The 18534-nt window shown below is 36.6% G+C and overlaps 1 protein-coding gene across 3 annotated transcripts in view; it reads right to left on the bottom strand.

Moving 5' to 3' along the window:
* UBR5 (ubiquitin protein ligase E3 component n-recognin 5) overlaps nt 1-18534 on the bottom strand; it is a 139010-nt gene that overhangs the window by 17480 nt on the left and 102996 nt on the right. For 2 of the 3 annotated variants that reach the window (XM_005215567.5, NM_001192417.1), the window contains exons 34-51: nt 18290-18529; nt 15960-16083; nt 15235-15346; nt 14079-14210; nt 13445-13702; nt 12640-12908; nt 12258-12469; nt 11254-11484; nt 10700-10773; nt 9348-9520; nt 9145-9258; nt 8130-8350; nt 6577-6697; nt 6356-6454; nt 3788-4031; nt 2336-2447; nt 1595-1739; nt 220-350 (exon numbers count right to left, since the gene is read on the bottom strand). In XM_005215567.5, the coding sequence (XP_005215624.1) occupies nt 220-350; nt 1595-1739; nt 2336-2447; nt 3788-4031; nt 6356-6454; nt 6577-6697; nt 8130-8350; nt 9145-9258; nt 9348-9520; nt 10700-10773; nt 11254-11484; nt 12258-12469; nt 12640-12908; nt 13445-13702; nt 14079-14210; nt 15235-15346; nt 15960-16083; nt 18290-18529 (3012 nt within the window). Of the gene's footprint in view, nt 1-219; nt 351-1594; nt 1740-2335; nt 2448-3787; nt 4032-6349; nt 6455-6576; nt 6698-8129; nt 8351-9144; nt 9259-9347; nt 9521-10699; nt 10774-11253; nt 11485-12257; nt 12470-12639; nt 12909-13444; nt 13703-14078; nt 14211-15234; nt 15347-15959; nt 16084-18289; nt 18530-18534 lie in introns of all 3 variants that reach the window. The other variant, XM_005215566.5, reaches the window with a different exon arrangement.

Raw genomic sequence — 18534 nt, 5'->3', positions numbered from 1 at the left:
TTTATCTTCAAACCTAAAGTAACTGCTAAAATTCAACCCTTCTAGTAACATGTGAAACTTGGCTGTCTCACTCAGATTTTTAAGCCATCTCCTAAAATTAAAACCATTCAAGTCTTGCACTATTTAATATAGATGATAAGATATGTGAACACCTGTATCCTAAAAATAAAGTAGCTAATGTTTTTTAAACTAAAATGTCTTCCCAAATGTGCGTATTACCGTCCATGTGCAATAATGAGTTCCATGGCTTCATCTACTCTTGCTCTCAGAGAATCTTCACTTGCTAGAAGCAGCAGCAGCTGAGCTGGGGATAACTCCAACAGCATGCCAGTGATTTTACTTGCAAATGCCTGTAAATGACAAACAAATGTTACTTGCCTCTACTCTCTGAAACCTCTTGTCTAAATTAGCAATGTTTTATCAAGGGGGGAAAAAAAAGGAGAAAATATAAGAAACTTGGATAACAAACTAAAAAGTTTCCAAAATATTTTCTAAGTGGAATCTATGAAGAAGAGAAAGGGAGGAGACATTAATTTTCCTGATAAGGAAATTATTAATTAACCTGATAAAGGACATCTATGAAAAAGGCCACAGCTAACATGATACTTGATGATGAGAATTGTAATGTTTCTTCCCATTTGACATTGTACTGCAAGTTCCACTTAGTACAAGAAGGCAAGTAAAGAAAATAAAAGTAATCCAGATTGGAAAGAAGAAGTAAAACTCCTTTTTTACAGGCAACAGATTCTCCATGTAGAAAACAATGACAGATATCTACAAAGATGTCACTAGAACTAACAACACATGAGTTTATTTTATGAGATTAGAAACTTAATTATAGAAAACTTTGGTAAGGAATAAGTAGTCTATGCATTAGCAGTCTTATTAAAGCTAGTTTAATATTTATTTGTTGACAAGCCTTTTTAAAAGACTTCTGATATTCATGAGTAAACATAAAAATACTCAAGGTCCTTTTTTCCCCCTTCTTCATCAGAGGCCTGGAAACATTTTTTTTTCATTTAGTGTAGGAAAAAAGAGAGGGAAGAAGTGAAGGAAGGAGAAGCAGAAAGAAAAAAGATGCCCATACTTAAGGCTAAGGATTTACTGAAATGTAACTTATTTATTGTTTTATTATTCTTTTGCTCTAATATGTACATGTAGTTATGTACAAACACAAAAATGAAAACTAGATTATGTTTCATATTATATGAAAGAAACCCCTGACAGAACATTCAAAATAAAACCTTCCTGTCATATTTATGGAGTGACATTGTTCAACATGTTCCAGCTACAAGCTGATAACAAAGTTAGCTTTAAAAAGCAACAGTAATTTGTACAAATAAATACAATGCACAGACAATTCCTTAGCATAAAAGGAAATTATTAGGTAGAATGTTAACCTGGCATATGTAGTAAAATAAACATCAAGCTATATACAATTACTCTCCAGTAAATGTTGCTTCTTTCCCTCCTAAGCTTCCTTTTTTGGCAGTCCTCAAATCACAGTAGCTGACAACTTCTTAAGATATCAGCCTTAATTCAAAACCTAAAATGGCACAGCCAGTTAAGAGGTAGCCAAGCACGCCATACGTACTGGTTGCATTGCTTGTACACGGGGGTAAAGTCTCTCTCCGAGCGCCTGACGATGTGCCGGCAGAGGGTCAGGGTCATCACTAGGATTTCCTTCAGAGGCTGGTCTGAAGGGCCTAGTGTCGATGGAAAGCTGTCTTCTAAAATCCCTGAAAGATGAACAAAGCTATGACTTCATTTCCCTTGTCTGCAAGATGGAAAATATCACTGCGACAAAGTGGGAAACCAGAGCATATAGTTAGCTCCAGTTATGGTACCAGGGCGGAAGAATGCCTAAAAAGAATGATGCTTGGAAAATAAAATTTATCTAGATTTTGCCACTTAAAAATCTGTAAGTCTGCAATGCATGTATTAATTTGATTTTAAGAGAACAGGACCTTTAAATACCAGAAGTCAAGAGCCCACCCATATTTCCTGGAAATTTTAAGACAAAAGTAAAATGCCACTCATTCTAACATGTGAAAAACTGAACCTTTTAAATAATACAATTGCCACAAGCTAAAATTTTTAAAACAAATTTAGGAACTTGGGTGATAAATAAAAAGCCAATGTAATTTCAACTGCCCCTGGGTTTTTAAAGCAGAACATGTTAACAGTTGGTTAGACTATTTTAGTTAAAATGCATCACTTATCCAATTATTAAATTTCATTTTCTAAAAGTTCACAATTGAGACTCTTATTTTCAGGCCTAGCTCCAATTGCTCCAAAACGATGGTACTCAATAAAAGATACAAAATCACCTCACCTATCCCGATCTCTCCGAGAACCTGCTCGCAAGCCGCTACTCCTCCTCATTTCCCTTTCTCTCTCTCTTTCCCGATCCCTCTCTCCTCTGTTTCTTAATCTCTGCATTAAACCTGGAAAAAAGCGAAATACACTTTGTTTAGATGAATGTAAATGCAACTACTTTAAATGTTAAAAGTCAATGCGAGGAAATGAGACAACACAGTAAGAACACGACAACTGAAGATCATTCTCCTTAGCATCTGTGTTAGTGCCTTTCTGCTATTCTCCCTATGGTTTTGAGTGTTGGGAGTGATTCTGTAGAATGAATTTATCTCCTTGTCATGTCAGAGCTGTGAAATAAAATGTAGCAACCAGGACTATGTTAGTTTCAACATAAACAATGCTGATATTTCTTACATATTTGAGTATCTTTTCTATTCTTAGTTTTGGGCATTAAAAGCATTTAAAGACACTCGGCTATTACTCTTTTTAAAACCTTAAGTGCAAACCAGGGTATGGTTTCCTAATGACTGTGCAGAAAAATGATTTCTGAAATGTCATGACTTCCTAGGTTTCCTCATTCACATTTTACAATTTTTTAAAAAACTGTAAGACTATAAAAAGTCAAATGGTTAAACTAATAATGAAAGGCTGGGGTACGCCCCCCCATCTTTTCATCCTTAATTCTTTCCAGAGCTCATTCAGCTTCTATGGTGCAGTTTACAGAACCACAGTAAGATACAGCTATAGCCTAGGTATTAATAAAACACAGGATTCTGTTAGTTAACTCCTTCTCCCTCAATTAGTGGATCCATTCACCTACGAGATTGACAATTTCCTTACATGAACCCCGAGTTTCAACCTTTTGTAGTTTTCACATTTTAAAATACACTATCATAATCTTGAAAATCAGGTGAGAATCCTAACCCCAAAGTGGTGATCATTCAGGAGTTAGAACTTGCACCAGGATGTTAACATAGAAAACCTTATTACCAAAAAACAAAGTCTTGTTCAATTAAACAGTGAAGTTAGTGACATAGCCAATTTACCTTTGGTTGCAAAATCCACCTCACTGGAGACTGGTAGAAACTGTGCAAATCATACTTTAAAAAGCACTGTTCTAGGTAACAGCATTTTCTTCTCAATATCTGTACTAATTGGGAAATCCTGCAGTTTGCTCTTTGAATTTTTATATTGCCTTAAACCTCCCATTTCCCAAACATTAAAATGGAGATGAAAAACTCAATCGTACAATCATAACCATTTATGAAAATGAATGTGGCAGTAAAAGAGCCAACTGGTAAGCTGTCAATTAGAGTAGTTTTAACAAGGTTAAGTAATTGATCTAGAATAAAATAGTATAAAAGAATAAATATAAACTTCTCCAACTAAACACACATGTAACCATGATCATCGTTTCAATCAAACAAGGAAAGAATTTTTATGAGCTTGTTACCTCTAGAGTACTTACTTGTATGAGTGCCTTTGTTGGCATTTTGAATACAGTCTAAATTTGGCAGTTTTTCATTTGACAAAAAAGCTTGTGCAATGGCTGTATAAAAGCTTCGTGCTACGCCACTGCCCTCTCCTGGTTCATCCTTAAATGTGACTTTTACTCTGTGTACAGCCATAGGTGTGGTAGCACATCTTCGACCAAAGTGATTGTTAAGTTGCCTCATGGTCTGCTGAATAAGAAGATCTCTATCCCGATCAACCTATTGAAATTCAACAAAAAGCAGTAAATTCAGTGCTGGAAACCACCTTGACATTTTTCTGTGTAAAATCTGAAACTAATTTTTGCTTTTCCTTGACAGTTGAAATAGCTATGAAGTATCTGGGTTCTCAAGAGCTTATATATTCCAAATAGGACTCTAAATCACACAAGAATATCTTACATTAAATCAAGATAATGGAATTTAACTCAATTAGAACATTTTCTTAAAAGATCTACCAGAACACAGCAATTCATCCAGTTTGGGGATATAGCAAGATAAATTGCAAATAGATCAAAGTGTGAAATTTTTTTCATAGCAAATCCTTAAAGAAAAGATAGGATATTCCTTTGCTATAGAATACCATAGCAAAGTAAAAGAAAAATGACAAACTGGTAAAAATATTTGCACCTTCTATTATCAACAAAGATTCATGAATAGTGTATATGTATCACTTAGCGCTTCTAAAAAAAAAAAAAAAACTGAGGAAAAAACAATAGGAAAAATGGGCAAAATATGTCAACATACATAATAGTTACCAGAAAAAGCAGCAGCCACGGTACATGAAATCTATGTAACAATGTTTAACTTTGATCAAAATAAGAGAAATACAAATTAAAATTATACTGCCAATCAGATTGGCAAAAATCTAAAAATCTGACAACAAACTGCTGGCAAGACTTTGGAGAATCAGGCACTCTTGTATTGATGCAGAAAGTGCACAAATACACAGACATTATGTAGGAGTATTTGCCAATATTTAACAAAATTATATATACACATGCCCTCTAACCCATATCTAGGATTCTATCTCAAAGACACGCGAGCCAAATAGAGAAACACACATAAAGTAATTCATCACACCACTATCTGTAACAGCAAAAGCACACCACTATTTGTAACAGCAAAAGACTGAGACCGGAAACAAGCCCAAATGTCTATCAACAGGACACCGGTTGAAAAAAAAACTGATAAAGCCATAAAATGTGGTACTAAGACTACTAGGTAGTTAGAAAACAGAAAGCAGAACAGAACATTTCTCTCTCTATAGCCACGATTTTCTCTCTAGGATATACTGTTAATTGGAAAAATCAAGATGGAGTAAAATGTGTAACATTTCACTTGGGGTGTAATGTTCGCAGTGGGGAGTGAGGGACAGAGATGAACACATATACATGATTATGTTTTTTAAAGGTGGGAGGGAAATAAGCTGGGGGTGGGGGATCAAAAAACAAACAAAAAATCCCAAAAGGGGGCAGGGGGAACCCAAAGTAAAGAGATAGAAATGTAAACTAGATTTCTCTGAATATAAACTTCTTCTACAGAGTTCACTTTGCAACTGTAGATATTTTACATTATGAAACAAAACAAAATTAAAAAAAAAAAAAGGACAGCAAGCCCTAAAAAATGAAGGCAAAATGAACCAAGACTCTAACTGTGTGGAAATAAGATGGTAGGTACGAAAACCACACAACAGAAATCATCTCAAGTGACTTTAAAACAATGTAATTTGACTACAATCTCCAACTGGAAATGCTCTAAGAACAAAAACTGCAAGTAAATCTTAACTCTATTTTCAATACTCGTTTTGTTAGTAGTAGTGTTGACATTACGATTCTAAGACTGCTATTTGCATGCTGTGGTATAAAAGCAAATGAGTGATTTTAGCGGTGTTGCTGGAAAGCTGGATATTATCAGTTCAGAAGAAAGGAAGACTAAAGGGTGAAAAAAAAAACTTGTATTTCTAAATCTTAAATATGAAATGGGAGTATCAGTGTGAACACATGGTATAATTTTCTTATTTTTTTAAAGAAGCATTTCCTAGTTCTATCCACTAAAAGGCCTGGAAACAATGACCAACCCTATAGGCAGTGAACAATTTAAAGCCCAGATTATAATCTCAAAATACAATTTCCTGTTAAAAGGAATGGCTGATTTAAAGACTGTGACAGAAAATACCAGAAAATGAGACACATAATAGTAGGGAAGATATCAAAGACTGGATGGACTCTCACTACAGTGAGAGTCTCACTTTCTCAGCTAAAGAAAACACTGTTTGAGCATCAATGAAATGAAGCACATTAACAGTTTAAATCTGTGTATTCACGATACTTAAACAAACCCACTGTTCCTCATTACATTGATAATGGGAAACCAACTGCCAGAGATACCCACTACTCTAAATTCGGTGACTACCATTTTCTTTAAATTTTTAATTGCATAGTATGCATCTACTATTTTTGTTCTCAAACTTTATATAAATACTACATGTATAGTATTGAATAGTATACTATATGTATATTATAAGAAACTCTAAATACCTTTACCTCTAGTGATAAATCTCTTGACTGCTGATTTCTCAGTTTTTCCATTTCTCTACGGAATTTTGATTCTTTTACCTCAAAACCACCCAATTCAGTTAGGATCTTTAAAAAGAAAAGGAAAAAAAAAACACAAAATGAAAAAAACCCATAAATATATGACAGAACTATTCTCTGAATATGTACTTATCAGGCAGAATAGAATGTAAAGTGTTCAAAATACATACTGATCCAGGTTCTGCTCCAACATCTTCCATGAACACCCGGCCAAATAGTTCTAAAGAAAGGCGCCAACGTCCTAGCAGCATATCATGGGAAATTACCATTCCCATGAAGCTACACTGTGGCCTGTGAGAAATTTAAGGGGAGAGGAAGAACAGTTTAGCCAATTCTTAAAAATTTCCTTGTTTTTGGTCAATAACAGTAACTTACTTGGTCTTTTAATATTCTGAGATCTTAATTTATAACCACATACTATCTAATGGCGAATTTTCCTGTAACTACTTGTTCCTTGCAGAACTTCTCATTTTTACTCTATTATTCCTTCTGTCCTTTATGTAAGGATACATCCCCAGGCTGCCTCCTTATCTTCATCTTTAATTTACCTCCTCTCCTTAAAGTCCCGTGTCCATCTCCACTGGGTGATTCCCAGACCCCTTTAGTTCAAACTTTCACAATGGACCAGAATTTCATTGCGTGAAATATATCCACTTCGATTACACTGAACTCATACTCAAGATTAGTAAAACTGAGCATGACCTCTTCACTGCAATGACACTGCCTCCTAATTTCCTTCAAAAGTACTGTCTATTTTTCTGTTGCACAGACTTCAACAAATTTTATTCTTCCCTTGGTTCTTCCAAAGTGATCAAGCCCCTCATGAGTTTCTTTTCTTACCCCATGGTTTCTTTTTCATCCCCAAAGACAATATTCTACTTCAGTCCCTTTTTCACCACTAGCCAGAATGAATAATAGCTTCTCTCTCTACCTCTAAGTTCTCTCCTTCAGTCTATCTGCTTCTACACTTTCTAACCATCTCAGTTCAAATCATACTGTCTCTAGGAAGCTGGGGCCATCTCAGTCCATAATTCTTGTTTTTTATGGTTGTAGATTGCTAGACTGTGTATATATGATGTACATAGTTTCCTAAACTAGCTCAACTCCTCCTAAGCAAAAAAAAAACAAAACCCTGACATTACATAACCAAAAAACCAAAGAGCACAAAACAGTTACTAAACAGATCATTAGGTGATGAGCCATACTGAGTCACACTATATACTAGGGCAAATTTTTACTGGGAAAGCAAAGAACCTATCCTCTTACAAGAGAATTACTAAGTGTGAACTTGGTAAAGGAGTGAAACCAAGCAAATGTGAAGGTCATAAATCTAGAAACTCCTTTTTTCACACGCCATCCTCTCCCCTCAACCACCACATCTGAGCTCCTGCTAACAAGCGTGTAACTGGCAATTTGATGTGGATATATACTTTAACTCAGCACTGAACATTAAAAACAGAGTCAGAATTTCTTCAATAAACAGAGAAAATCAGAACGCCAATCAGTGACAAAACAGTCACAACCCCCTCCCCCAAAATCCAGAAAACTTAATATTTTAAATATCTGATTATAAACTAGGGAAACAAAAATAATAACATTTCATCCTATTATTTATATACAAATGAAATACATAGATTATAAATTTCCTAAAGAAAAACTCTTATAAAAATTATAGTAGCCATAAAGGAATAGCACAGAAAAACTGCCTTCACTTAACAAATACCTGAAAGATGTGAGAGGTGGCCCTTCACTCTCAGTCAGCCCTATTTCTGCCAGTAAACTGCTTTTCAACTGTGCCGCGAGGTCATGAGCAGATGGGCCTGGCTTTGAACTCTCAGCTTCCTCTGGCACCACAGTCTGTTCTTCTCCTTCCTTTTTTTGACGATTTTGCATGTTCATTACATTTTTCAAATTGGCAGCGTAAGACATTTTAGTTGGAAGAACCTATGAATTTTTACATTTAAATGTTAGACATTAAGAACAAATTGACTATAATGTCCTTTTCAACTTACTAATATTCAACAGAAATCACATGGAAGTTCAATAATCCCTTTCTGGTACTTCTAGTTAGGAAGATGCAACCTATTTCTTGTCTGATTCCCACAGCTGAGCACCAATTCCATGCATTTACCACAGCAGCCTTAGAGAACTTTAAAACGCATCTTTATAACATTTATGGTTACTTAAGTGTCTTAATGTACATCAGATCCTCCCTTGTCACTTAGATAATGAAGAAAATTCCATTCAATTCCATTCTTCTATATGCCTGCTCTTAAACATGTTATTACTTTTTCACTGGAGAAACAGGACAGTGTAATTTCAGGCTCAAAAACTAGATCTGTCTAGGCAGTGCCCAGGAGATAGAATTTTTTAACAAATATTAGGTATCATTATTAATATTACTTTATTTATTCCCATTCTAGATTCAAAAAGAAAAGTTACAAGTCAATATATATGCTCATATGTGCAAAAATTTAAATATTCAGTAGCATTACAACAAACGACCCTGAAATAGGTGAAGCACAAAATGAAACTACCATTTTATAGGTGCATTAGCCTGACATACAGCAAGCCTCAAAGCAGACTAATAATACTGTTGAATTCATAAGGAAAGAATTTCTGATACTTCTATTTGGCTAAATACAATATTCTGAATTAATGCATTTCCAAAAAACTGAATGCCTGGATAAGTGTTCAGCTTACAAGCATCATACTGCAATGATTTTTTACTATCTTACCTCAAGGCAGTTTCTATCCACTGTAACCTCCATTAAGCATTTCCCACTGCTGGCAGATGAAGAATAAAGACCCTGACTTGGGCGGCCAAAAAGATCCTCCTTTCTAGCATTTGGCTGGAATTTTAACAAAAATACTACAGTTACACTGAACACTTAAATAAGTTCAACTGAAAAGAAACCTTAAGGTAGTTCCTTTAAATCACCTGCAACAGATGTGGCTGATCAGCCAAAGGGATGGCTTCAGCCAGAGGCACTTCAAATGGATTTGGGGGTATACACCCAAGGAACGTCATGGAGTCGGAGCGTCGGAAAAACGGATGGCTTTGGCCAGTTTCTGCGGGAAGAGAGTCATCATCCTTATCATTCAAAGTAGCACCTAAACACGAAGAGATAAAATGTGTTTTTTTTAGAAAATTACCTATTGGGGAAGGGTAAAAGAATTTTCATCTGCTCAATCCAAAAATCCTATTATCTCTTGATAAAATTTTAAATGTCACTCAAAAACAACAGTCTAAAATTGTGTTAATATTTTCAAGTGGTAATTCAAAATACTGGTTTTAAATGGTTACAGTGATAAAATTTAAGTGTATTTCAATATAATAAAAACTTGCAAAAAGTATTAGCAGTAACAAATACTGTTCCATTTTGCATTGGGTGGACACCTGCCACATCTACCTCTTAGCTCCCTGGAGATTCAGACCTGAATATAGCCAATTTCCTGAGCATATTCAGGATCTGGCGCACTGATGACTCCAAAAGGAGGAGAAAATAAGGAGCTAAAATTTAAGCATTTGCTTACTTCTAAGTTCTGCTTCCTCTACAAGCAGATAAAAAGAGAAATGTCTGGGCAACTCAAGTAACCCAACAGGAAATCAGCCCACCAACACCAACTCCCATTAAAGGAATAAAACTTTTGTCAGTGCTTACAGTATGCTGTGAAAATAACAGTGAGCTATGGCTGGGTTCTCAAAAAGCAGAAATTAAAGGAAAGCTGTCTTTCCCAGGGTTGAATAAAGTAATAAAGTACAAGGTGATATTAAATAACAGGTAAGTGGGCCGCACTAGAAAAATATTTTAATTCTACTTGAAATAATATCAGAAAACTATGAAAGTGCAGAAGGTCCCAAAATTTCTCAAATTTGGGATATTTTCTCTCTTTTAATTGCATTAACTGTTAAGTTCCAATGAAATTTATGAGTTCCATTTTCTTGACACACTCTATTTTGCAGCAATATTAACAAAAGTTCTGCTAAAATTCTATTTAAATGTATGTATTACCAACACACGTAAAAGTAAACATAAAAGATGCAAAGGAGAGATACAAAATCAAAACAGAAAAAATATTAATTATTAAAAAGTTCATTAATTCTTATTTATGAAGTAATTAATGCAAGAACGTATAAGGAAAAATGGACAGAAAACGCAAGAAATGGGACACAGAGAAGAAAAGAGAAATTCCCACCCAGACAGAAAATAATGAAGTTAAAAAGCTTGAAGGGGAAATACTGAGGCAGCCATTTCTTGAAGTAGGTTAGCAGATTTTCTGTACACTAACTTTGATTGGTGTCATCATCATTTTCATGTTCTGAATCTTCATTATCAATACCAAGTTCCAAGAGTTCTCGTGTCCTTAAAAAGACAAGTGAGTCATTTTACATGAAGTATTTCATGCTGTATGAACAGGAGCAAAGATGGTATCAAAATACTGAAGAGGTCAGTTTAGTACCTAACCAATTTTGATTAGTGTGATAAAAGTTTCAGATTCTAGGGATGGCAGACTGATCAGCCAAATGTACTACAATTACAAAATAGGCTCAAAAGAAGCAAAAGGCTAATCACATCACGAAAGAGTTGAGTCCTAACACAAACTCAGAAACATGATAAACAAATCGGGACAAACTATCTCAAACATAAAGCCTAAATGGATTCTTAGGTTTCATAATTTAAGTGAGGAGTGGCTATAGAGAAAGGCTGGATGGACTCAAGCTAACCTGCCTACGTGAAATATTCCTGTACTATTTCTCCCTACTCCAAAAATCAGACAGTGTACTAATAAAGATCACACTGATCAAGTATTTCTTATATCAATTTCACAGCAGGTATGAATACCTTTTGCGTTCCAGTTGAGGTGTATCCAATGTTGTCTGCTGATTCATCGCTTTAATCCAATATATAAGTGCTTGAAAAACATACGCCACATGCTTCAGGGAGCAAACATCCAAAACTGGAAGAACATCGGAATGCTCATCATTATGAGACCTCATTAAAGACAGAGCGTAATTGAGGAAGTCACCTCGAGCAGACATCATTCCCTGACGGGCACTAAGCAATGTGGCACGTCTACAGGGATAAAAAAAATACACGATGTTTACAAAAAGAACACAAATATCAAATTTACCACTGTTATAAACATCCAAAATCACAAACTGAGACTATCCATAAATAAAAGCTAATTACGCCTGGGCTGTACTTTAGAAATAGAATCACTGAGTATTATTTACAGTACTGTACATTTATAAAGGTAAGAAATTCCCATGTCCTTTGGATTGCCAGAAGGTATTCCTTCCCTAGATACAATGGTTCTCAAACTTGTGTCCACCAAAATCACTTGGAAGGGTTGTGAAAACAGCTTGCTGGACCCAGCCCTTAGTGTCAGAAGAATGGGGTGGGACCAAAAATTTGTATTTTTAACAAGCTCTTAGGTGATCCTGATACTGCTCTTCTGGGAACCACACTTTGAGAACCACTGCCTAAAATGACACCAAAAGCAAAAGAAAATGAAGAGCACTAGCCTTTACCCAAATTAAAAAACATATGTCCTTCAGAGAACACCTCAAGAAAGTGAAAAGACAACCCACAGAACAGGACACAGTTTCTGCACATCCTGTATCTGATAAGGAACTTGTATCCAGAATATATAAACAACTCATAAAATTGAATAACAGCTTGGATTATAACTTGTTTTGTTTCAACTACACAACAATTTAAAAGAAGTAACACACGGCATGTATTTCCTCCTTTACAACAGAGTGGGGTCTCATATAATGGCAATCAAAAAACTCTCAATTTCTAGGCTAGAAGGTTTCTGTCTAAACAGACAAAGAATTTCATACCGTCTGCCTTCAAGGGTTCGTAAACTAGCCTCTTCTCGTGCGGTCATCCTTTCTCTTCGAGCTGAGTTCTGAGAAGCATGGAGAGGGTGATTGGGATGTCCTGGATCACCAGCAGATGCTAATGCAGAACCATAACGTAATTGAGCTTCAGTAGAATCCATAATACTGACCATCCAGTTCCAAGTGGGAATAAGCTTTTCTTCTACATAGTTCTACAAAGACCAAACTAAAACAGTTAAAACTACCCAGATAAAGTTAAATTTGATAGTTATATGATATAGACATTTAAGTACTTGTAACATTCACTCCCATCATACTGGAATTCTCATAACAGATGGCCAAAAAATATATCTGAATGAGTAATTTTTCAGTGGTTTCATACCTGTAAATTTACTGCATCTTGGTAAGTCAGCTTCACAGCTGCTGGAATCTGAGAGTAAACTAGGTGATTATACTTAGGAATAAGGCCCATCAAGTCCGAGATTTGTCTGATGACAATGCTATACGCCCTGGCTAAACTGCTTGCAGATGTTAAGTAGCTGCTGGCATTGCTAGCTTCCAAAGCAGCTGCTGCAGCGGCAGCACTCGTGCTGATGGTACCGCTCCGGCGTAGGTTGGAAGGATCGATATAAATCAAACCCGCTGAACTTGCTATCAGGAAAGAAAAGACAACCACAATAAATTAATGTCACGTGCTAACAGTTTCTCTAACACGTACATACGTGAAGTAAAAGGTCAATTATATTAGTAAATATGGCAAATGAGCATTTCCTTTAAGCCACACTAATTTGGGGAGGGGAATGATGAAGGTAAGAATTATTAATATTGTAATGTTCTCACCTAGGGCAATTCTGCCACTGCCTCCCTATGCAGACACGGGCAGTGCTGCAGACATTTTTGGTTGTCACAACTGGGGAGAGAGTGCTCCTGGCATCTAATGAGTACAGGTCAAGAATGCTTCTAAACACCCTACAGGGCATGATCATAAATTAATTATTCAGCCCAAGGTAGCAATGGTGCCGAGACTGAGAAACCCTGCCATGAGCAATAAGTAAATAATTCTGTATTTGAACTCAGCAAAACAAAGAAAAATTATTATGAAATTATTTAATTTGTTCTTCAGAGGAAAACGTGTGATTTTTAAACCTATTTAAGCTCTCTCAGGAACACCAAGTTTAAAGACTTGCCTGCTGGAGTGGATGTGCTAGAAGGCGCTGTGCTAGCTGCCCGCTGGTGCTGGGTGTTGCGGACAGCCCACTGCATGGACCGAGGAGCTTGGGCAGCACCATTGGCATGTGAGCTATTTGTGGTTCTCTCCAACGGCTCATCAAGCATAAATGTCTCTTGTTCTATGTCGTCACTCTGACTACTGCTGCTATCAGAATCACTTGAATCATTTGATTGCGAGTCATCTTCAGAAAAGAAGGCAGGAACACTGCTTGCACCTAAATTTTTAATTTTTAAACCAAAACCACTGTGAGTTTGTTTGTATTTAAAATTACAGTGTACCCCTCATTTAGGAAAATATATTAAACAGAATGCCAGACTATGTCCAATATTTCACAAAACCCATCACTGAAATATTCTGGAACTCTTCAATGAACCTTAAAATTAATTCATTGTTTAAAAATCATAAAAATGAAACAGAAAAAAGAAAAAAAGAGTCACTGAAATAATAATCTTCTTCACTAATATCTCTGGAGAAACAAAGTTTTAAAAAAAGGGTTAGCCACCCTTGGGAATATCGTACTGAGCACAGTTTAACCAGTTCTTCACACATAACCTTAGTATAAGCAAGAAAACTGCTAGAAGGTAACATACCTGCTTCTGAGCCAGCAGTTGCTGCAGTGACAACACTTCTACGCCCACTAGCATTATCTTGGTTGCTATGGTTACTTTCACTGTCACTTTCTGTTTCAGCTGCTGCTAACAAGTCCAGCTCCATGTCGCTCCCTAGCAAATATATTTAAATAACAAGAAAATAAGGTACAAACTCACTATCGATCAAGACAGGATGATAAGACAGAATACTGTAAGGGTAGGAAGGGAGGGGAGTGGGGCAGAGAGAATTGGTAATACTAGAGTATGCATAACTGCCCACTTAGCAGAAGAATGACCAGGTAAATCATGGTACTCAGTGAACACAGACACAAAATTTGGCCTGCATAGCCTTAGGTGAAAAATATTAGGCAGGAGGACTTCAACAAGTGGACAGAGCTCGGGGTTAGGGCCACTGCTCAATTTTCATCAGTTTTACATACTGGGATTCCAAGAAGGGAAGAAGGTTAATAAACATGTGTATCCTTTGTATTTCACTGTATATACACACACGTCATAACATACTAAGTTATGAATTTTCAACATGTGTAGTTTAGTGCATGTCAATTAAACCTCAATAAAGGTGATCCCCAGAAGTCTATCCTATGGCTATTAAGAAGAATGATGACTATGTAGCAAAAAGGCCTACATGAAAAATCAAAGTAAAAAATGTACACACAATATGAATGACACGCATGGCAATGGGGCAGTACAGGGGAGGACTGAAAGTAAAAACACAGCTGTTAGCGTCTGGGTGGGATTATGGGTTGTCTTCCCTTTTTCCAATTTTCCAATGTTATGTTGGTTATGATTATTTTGATTTTCAAAAGACTTTTAAGAAAACAGAAAGTGTAAACCAAATGGTAAATAGAGAGATGATAAATTATTTTATACATGTAAACATATAAAAGTCTATACATTGGGTTGGCCAAAAAGCTTGCTTGGGTTTTCATAAGATGTGGAAAAGCCCAAGTGAACTTTTTGGCTAATCCAGTATTTATATTTATGTATGTAAAATTCTGACAGATACTACAGAATCCCCTGGCAGAAGTATGCTGAACATTTCACTATACATCAAGTACTATTTCCTCTGTATTAATATCTCTTTAAAGGCACCCGGTTTTCTCATACTGAGTAATTTCGCCAATAACCTGCATACCGTCTTCATCATGCTCGTCGTGCTGTCCCTCTGCCTCAGCATTTTCTTCCCCATGTTCTTCCTGTTCGTCATGGTGATCCTCTTCTCCAGCCACACCCTCCACCACCTCAACCTAAATCCAGATCTTATTTGTAGACAATCAAAGTACATAATAAACCCACATCTCTACTGTATTCCCCCACAGCATTTAGTAACTAAAATACAAAGATCACTAACTATAGGGAACTGTAACACTAAGCAGTTTTGAAATTTTTCATTTGCTAGCAAAAATTTGGTATCAAAAATTATGCCAACATATCCCGAAGTTTATGATTACTATCCATACCCAGAACCCTAAAATTAGAAATATAAAAACTGTGGGGAGTACATGTTTTTAAACTTCGGCAATTATAAAATTTATATAATAAATACACAGCAGCCTCTCTACCTCCGAATACACTGCACAAAACTACTAAAACTTTTTTAACATTGAGAATATCTTTTCTGTGAACCCTTAAGTAGAGTTACGTTTATTTCTAATTTCTTATTAGCCAATGAAACAAGGATTATTAACATATTTTAATATGTATAACTACAAATGAGAACATATAACAGAAGTCTAAAAGGTAGAAGCATATACATGTAACAGTGGTAAGCTACCATTAATAAAACTTCTAGTGACTACTTTCCCCTTCCCTCCCAAATAAAAGCCTCTCATGTACCACAGTTAAAACAATTAAAACCACCTCTTCCACATCTGCTGAAACAATATCATCCTGTTCTTCATCTCGGCCACGAACAGGCTGTGACTGGCTGATGCGCCTCTGCTGTGGGTTCCGGATGATGTAGGACGACTGAGACTGACTGGAGCTGTAAGGAAGCAGCTTATGAGCACGCTGCGGCCACCACCCTGACAGACAGTGCAGACCTCGAGGTGTTATTCAACGTGGTTCACAACCTGCTCTTTCCAATCTGACCAAATGTTTCTTGGAAACTGACAATAATTAATCTATGGTATATCAGAAAATGTGTAGCCCCAAAGAAATCATCTGACCTGGTGACTGCAGCCATGAAATTAAAAGACGCTTACTCCTTGGAAGAAAAGTTATGACCAACCTAGATAGCATATTCAAAAGCAGAGACATTACTTTGCCAACAAAGGTCCATCTAGTCAAGGCTATGGTTTTTCCAGTGGTCATGTATGGATGTGAGAGTTGGACTGTGAAGAAAGCTGAGCACCGAAGAATTGATGCTTTTGAACTGTGGTGTTGGAGAAGACTCTTGAGAGTCCCTTGGACTGCAAGGAGATCCAACCAGTCCATTCTGAAGGAGATCAGCCCTGGGATTTCTTTGGCGGCAATGATGCTGAAGCTGAAACTCCAGTAGTTTGGCCACCTCATGCGAAGAGTTGACTCATTGGAAAAGACTCTGATGCTGGGAGGGATTGAGGGCAGGAAGAGAAGGGGACGGCAGAGGATGAGATGGCTGGATGGCATCACTGACTCGATGGACCTGAGTCTGGGTGAACTCCAGGAGTTCGTGATGGACAGGGAGGCCTGGCGTGCTGCGATTCATGGGGTCGCAAAGAGTCGGACACGACTGAGTGACTGAACTGAAGATTTAACTTATAAATCTGAGAATGGTTTTTACTTTTTAGTAAGGCATTTCAAATTGTGTTAATGCACATACTTTTTCGAGTTCTCCCCACTGAAATATTTCTACAATGTTTCCTTTTCCATCACTAAACCTTTCAACTTCCAAAGGCTCTGGTAGCAGCATTCACCCACTAAAGAGAGTTCCTTATTTACAAGTAACCCACTCTTTAAGAGACTTGACTAACATGACCTACTTTGCATCAGCTTATTAACCATTGACTTGCTGATGAGTGTGGGGAAAAAAATAAGTTCAGAAGTACAATTATAAAATAAATCATAACAAAAGATGGGGTGGCAAAATACTGGGTTGGCCAAAAAGTTCAAATTTTCTGGCCAAACCAGTAATTTCACTTTCTTAAAAATGTGACTCGGAAACAGCCAAGAATGGACAGATGTCTCCATTATAAAAGATGTCTAAGATGTCTCTTGTACATCTTAGAAACTTTGCAACTCAAAAGTGTGGCCTTGAGAGCAGCTGTATTGGCATGGTCCTATCTGCGAGTTCACAAGAAATACAGACTCTCAGGCCCCACCCAGACCTCCAGAATCAGCCTTGGCATTTTAATAAGATACCCAAGAGTTCTGCATGCATGTTAAAATTTGAGAAGCACTGTGATAAAAGACACCAGAACATTTTAGTTGCTAAACACTCTGACTCAGCCAACTTACAGCCTAGTTAGGTAAACTATTAAACAAATGGAAAAATGAGATTTAAGATTAATGTTGTAACTAGAATTGAATTGTTTTAGTCTTATCCTATACAACAAGGATCCCCGAACTTCAGAATTGAATGTGGGATAGTCTGAGGTGGAGCTGATGTAATAATAACAGAAATAAAGTACTTAAATTAGCCTCACTCCAGTCCATGGAAAAACTGTCTACCACAAAATCGGTCCCTGGTGCCACAAAGGCTGGGGACCACTACTATATGAGTGCACAGAATATTTTAAAATTCCATCATTCTGTTATTTAGATTATATAATAACCTGCCCCCCTTGCCCAAAGCTTTGGACACAGAGAAAGTTAAGAAGTCTTTTCATTCTTCAGCTTGGCCTTCTAGCAGGCTATATTTAAAGGTAAGGAAAAAAAAAAAAACAAAAGTAATGAAGCACAGAAGCCTAAAGTAAACTTTCTTACCTGATTACTTTTTTGGTATAATAAAAAGTGCCATTCTGAACAAACAAACAAACCAAATTGCACCCCCCCGTTATATGTCTATTACTTTAGATGTACAGACATGTAGTTTTTAAAGTGCTTTTCACATGTTCCAAACAAGATAAAATCTTTACCATTTGTTAAACAAATGATCCTGTACATAACCAGAGTGCCTATGCCTCAGATTTAGTTTAGTTTTAGGTTTTAGTAACATCTGTAACATTTGCAGAGAAATAATCAGAATGTGTTACCAGATAGAAATTTACCTGCTAGACTGATCAGACGAAGGCCGTGGTGGCAGTGGTTCCACTGAAAATAATTCCTCGCTGCCTTGCATGGCATCTATGCTGGTGCTTGCCAGAGTAAAAGGGGCAGTTGGACGAGCAATACCCATTCTGACAGGAACAATCAATGACTCTGCTACATTGCACAGTTCTTCTACTGCGTAAGGCAGCAGTGCTTGGAATACACGCTTACATTTTCCTATTGGCTGTGGAATAAAGTTGCTAGA

Source organism: Bos taurus, chromosome 14, assembly GCF_002263795.3.
Source record: "Bos taurus isolate L1 Dominette 01449 registration number 42190680 breed Hereford chromosome 14, ARS-UCD2.0, whole genome shotgun sequence".
In the NCBI taxonomy this organism is placed as follows: Eukaryota; Metazoa; Chordata; class Mammalia; order Artiodactyla; family Bovidae; genus Bos; species Bos taurus.
The sequence above is the reverse complement of the archived record's forward strand: the minus strand, read 5'-3'. Positions and strand labels throughout refer to the sequence as shown.